The sequence below is a fragment of the Pteropus vampyrus genome, unplaced genomic scaffold (assembly GCF_000151845.1).
Source record: "Pteropus vampyrus isolate Shadow unplaced genomic scaffold, Pvam_2.0 Scaffold120, whole genome shotgun sequence".
Classification (NCBI taxonomy): Eukaryota; Metazoa; Chordata; class Mammalia; order Chiroptera; family Pteropodidae; genus Pteropus; species Pteropus vampyrus.
In genome coordinates this window covers 4,850,965-4,855,837 of record NW_011888901.1, presented here as the reverse complement: position 1 = coordinate 4,855,837, position 4,873 = coordinate 4,850,965, and the positions used below count along the sequence as shown (strand labels likewise).

The 4,873-nt window shown below is 40.5% G+C and overlaps 1 protein-coding gene across 4 annotated transcripts in view; it reads right to left on the bottom strand.

The window, feature by feature from the left end:
• The window catches only part of RALB (RAS like proto-oncogene B), a 45,515-nt gene that overhangs the window by 11,926 nt on the left and 28,716 nt on the right, over nucleotides 1-4,873 (bottom strand). The window contains exon 1 of one of the 4 annotated variants that reach the window (XM_011366105.2): nucleotides 4,481-4,675. The exons of the other annotated variants lie outside the window; for them this stretch is intronic. Coding sequence (XP_011364407.1) covers nucleotides 4,481-4,594 — 114 coding nt within the window. The 5' untranslated portion in view covers nucleotides 4,595-4,675. Of the gene's footprint in view, nucleotides 1-4,480; nucleotides 4,676-4,873 lie in introns of those variants that run through there. 4 annotated transcript variants of the gene reach the window in all.

Genomic DNA, 4,873 nt, shown 5'->3' with positions numbered 1-4,873 from the left:
AAAATGTCTAGAATAGGCAAATCCATAAAAACAGAAAGTGGTTGTCAAGAACCAGGAATGGGGGGGGGGGCAATAATAATAAATGACTACTAATAAGTAGGGTTTTGGGCAGAAGGAGTGATGAAATGTTTTAAATTTATATGATGGTGATCCTTGTATATCTGTGTGAATATACTAAAAATCATTGAATTGTATACTCTAAAAAGGTGAATTTCATGTTGTGTGAATTATATCTTTATAAAATTGTAATTTAATTTTTTTAAAATTTCAAAATTGAATTGAAAATACCAATTTGAACTTACGGGCCCTTTGAAGAACTCCCTTAAAAAGAGACTTATATTACCAATTAAGAGATACGAGTTTAAATGACTTTAAACCTAAAAATAAAAATACCAAAAGATTTTTCGTATTAGGTTCCCTTATAGTTATACTATTATCTTAAAATAGAGAAAATGTGAAAATTTGCCTATGCTTCATTATAGTGTCCGTCTTTTAACTCCTTTCCAAAGAGACAAATATATGACCAACCCCCACAAGCCATCTAGTGCAAATCTCTGAATACCACCATAAAGCATCTCAATTGCATGTTTCTGAGCTTTCAAGGTTAAAATCAACAAGAGTTCCATGACTCCTTTGACACTAAAAGTCAGAATGCCCTGATATGAATACATACCTCTGTGCCAGTGAAAAGTGTGCTTATTATCAGAACATTGGTTTACAACGTTGGTGTTCACATTTTTCCACTAGAAATAGGAAATCCCCTAAGCCTTGGTATCTGTTAAGATGAACCACACCGCTGGCCTCGTTGAGCTGTGTGTGATTCAGTTTCAGATGCCCAATACGCACAAATCTAAGATGAACTTTGCACAGACCCCTTGTTACTAAGCCACGTCTATGCCGACCTTGCCAGCCACTGAAAGTCTGAAGCAGGTGCTGCTAAATTCTCCCCATCACCAACATCACACTACCAGAATTGGCAAATAACTTAAAAAGTCTTCAAGTATGTTAGGTCAAGGATAAACTGGTTAAAAATCTCTAATTTTTCTCAAAGTCAGAACTCAGACAAAAATAAAGACTTCTGGGACTGTGACTCCTTCCATAATCCAATTTTCATGGCAATTCTACCAAATGAGGGAAATTTTTAAAAACACAAAAAGTAAAGCATTGGACCACAAAGAGTTTGAATGGACCATGAGACTTTAGACAACTAGCTTCAACAAGTATATGACTCAGTTTCCTTTTCTATGAAAACATGCTGGACTTTCGGGCAGGAGTTACCACACCTGACCATGTGTTAGAATTGCTGGGAAGGCTTTATAAAAAAAGAAGATTCCCAATTCTCAACTCCAGAAGTGTTATTCAGAAGGTATTTAATAAAAGGTCCCCCAGGAGATTCTATGACCAGCAAGGTTTAGGGCATAACTGCTACGGTCTCTTCAAGCTCTAAAATTATGATTCTGGAATGCCGTCCAATATAGTAGCCACTAGCCATGTCTCAAACGCTCAGTAGCCACCTTTATTGGACAATACTGATATAGAACACTTTCATTATCAGGAGGTTCTATTAGACAGCACTGTTTTAGAAATCAAGTAAAGACTTCCATAAGTGCACATCAATTCATCTCTCGTCTTCCCTTGATCTGATTTTATTTTACCATTTCTTCAAAACGTACTGCTGTCTTCTGGTCCTCAAATGTGTTAGCCCATGAGAAAAACAGCCTAAGGTCAAGCATAACTTTCTGTTGTTTCTCTGAAGAAACTAAGAAGAAAACACTCCTGATTCTTTTGCATGCATCTTTTCCCTCCCTCTTGCCACATACAAACAAACATCATAAACATAAAAAATCCAGACGAGACTCCTAGTGTCGCACGGTGCCAGCAGCAGTGCTGAGCAGAAAAATCCTAGTCTCCAAGCTCTGCCTCTAATCCTGGATTTTTCAACAGAAGTACTATGGACATTTTGGATGGGATAGTTTTCTCCCGTGCACTGTAGGATGTTAAGGAGCATCCCTGGCATGTACCCACTAGATGCTGGTAGTACTCGCCCTCCAGTTGAGATAATCAAAAATATCTCAGACATGGCCAATTATTCATTCCTTAAGGGGACAAAATCCCGTTCCCTCATCTCATGAACTAACTACGCCTTTAATCCTATCTCCTTCATCTGAATCCTCTCCTCACTCTCTCTTCCTCCTCAGCCTCTGTTACAGAAAAGAATTTATAGTAGGTAAATCACATTAATAAGCAAAACCAAACAAGTAAACAAAAATTTCCAAAACTTCAAAATTTATATCTCCTCTTTGATGCAAAAATGTGTGGGTAAATTAAGCAAATTCCACTAGATTTCCCAATTTTGGCCCCTTTTATAAGATAAAGAAATGTAAGCATCAAAATGTAAGCATCATGAGAAAAGCAGGTTTCTCATGATAAGATCTCCAGAAGGAGATCAAGGGTTTGGTCTGAAGCTTATTCATCTTGGGCCTCTCTTTAAGAAATATAAAATTACACATATAATATTGGATAGAAAAATGAATATCTAGAAGGGGAAACTGAAATCCATCATAAAATTTTTGAGTGGACAAATACTGTGGCGAACATACCCTCAGGTGACCCTCAATGAGTCATGCTGTTATATGATGCATCCCCTTGGATGCAGAGGAACCTGTGACCGGCTTCTAACCAACAGAATATGACAATGGGCATAAGGTTACCACATGATTACATTTCCTTCTATAAGAATCTGTCTTAGCTAACCAGAGACCTTCCTGCTGGCCTTGAAGAAGCAAGTGGCCATGGTATAAAATACCTATGAGAAGGGTCTGGTAGCAGGGACTTATGGCCACTTCTAGGAGCTGCCAGCAACTAGAGAGCTTGGAAGAGGACCCGTGCCTCAGGTGAGCTCCTAGTCTCAGCTGACACCGACTGCAGCCTTGTGAGACCCTGAGCACAGCAGCTCAGGGTCTCAGCTAAGCCAAGCCAGATTCCTGACACCTGGAAACTGTAGGTAAAAAATATACGTTGTTTTAAGCTGCTGAATTTGTGATAATTTGTTACACAGCAATAGAGAACACAAATACCGCTTACGTTACAAAATCCAGCCAAATAACATATTTTTATTAATTAATTGCCTGGCATACCTCCAGAACACCATCCTACTTTTTGTTTGTTTGCTGTATATTCTTTGATTATCTTGTCATATGCCAGTGATTTTGAAATATTTCCTACAAAGAATAAAAAAAATTTAGTCTTTCCTCTAGCCTCGTTGATCCAAATTTTTATTTTATTGATAGTTTAGAAAGGTTTTTTCAGCTTCACAACTACTTGACATTACTAGAAATGAAAGTTGTAGGACTACTGTCAAGTTTAGGGTACCTCTCTTGAGCTTCCCTGTAAGATCTGGAAGCCTTTCCAGACTAGTCTGTAGATTCCTATGTTTCAACCCTTGTTTCTCCTCCACTGCCCACACATTCAGTGCCAGGTGCCATAGGACAAGTTCATACCAAGATACACCCTAGCGCTGCAGCTCATATCACAGTGCCAGGTGAGTCAGCACAGTGGGCTGTAGGAATATTTCTGGAAGCTATTCCTGCACTAGGACGGCTAGTAATAACAACCGCAGCCCAAAAGTGACTTCAAACCACATAAATACATACCACTAACCTCCAGCTAAACATATCCTTAATTCGACTTCCCTCAGCTAGATTCTAAAAGTGCCATGGCCACTCCGACACCATCCAAAATAAGAGGAAGCTGGACAGATGGAAAGTCTAATGAAAAGGGAGAATGATCTTAACCAATTATTGTTCCGATAGCTTTGTTTCACAAATTTTGTAAAGCACATGACCATGTAAAATGTGATGCAAGTGAGAGGCCCTGCCGTTTAAGCTCTAATCTGAATACCCTGCTTGTAGTACCCGCAATGGTCATCAAGAAGAGACATTCGTTGCCACAGGAATCCAATACCGTCACACTGGACTCAGCACTAGTTACAGTATCCATGTTAAGTGATGGACATTTCGGGCAAAGATGGTGCAAGCCCTCCCTTGCTGCAAGGCAGAACCTGAAGTCTACCACTTGAGAAAGGATGAAATCTTATGACGATTTACCTCTCCCTTTCAACAGCTCCCAAAATAGACCCTCGCAAAGCTATGTATCAGACCCATTCTTTAGAAATATCTGTGCAAAGGTCCCTCCTCCCTCTCTTGTGCCTGTCAAAAAGACAGCTCAAAGTATAACAATGGAAATAATGCAAGCAGGGGCCCCTCACATTCCTGCCAGAGTTGAAATTACTTACCAAAAATCAGCAATCCTGATCTCACGCTGGTGAGATCCCTGATAAAGCTACTCGGAAACCTCCTTAACATGAATTTGCCCCACGATCTTCTATGTGCAAGAAGGAGTGGGCACGTGAACACCGCTGAAGGAGGGACACTGCTACAGCAGACTCGGGACGAAGGCGCCTGTGCCTGGCGTGTCTTACCTCATCATACATGAATTGAAGTGTCAAGGCCGACTTGCCAACCCCTCCACTGCCAACCATGATCACTTTATGAAGGGCCAAGGAGCTCTGGCTTTTACTCTTGTTTGCAGCCATCCTGCTGGTTTTCTGTGGTTGCGACACACGGACTGGGTTGCGAATACCCAGTTGAAGAGCTGCCAGTGAGAAAGACAAAAACTTAAGACATTTGATTTCTACCCAACTGAAATCAAATGAAATCCTTATGCTCCAGAAAAGCCTAACCCAGACATTCCAACGGAGAGTAGTAACTCCTCTAGGCTCTGGGCAGAGATAAAGCCCACCAGCAACTCTGGAAGTCATTTACCACAGCAGAACCGGAGCAAAGGCAAGCCAAGAGAGAAGAAATAGGCATGG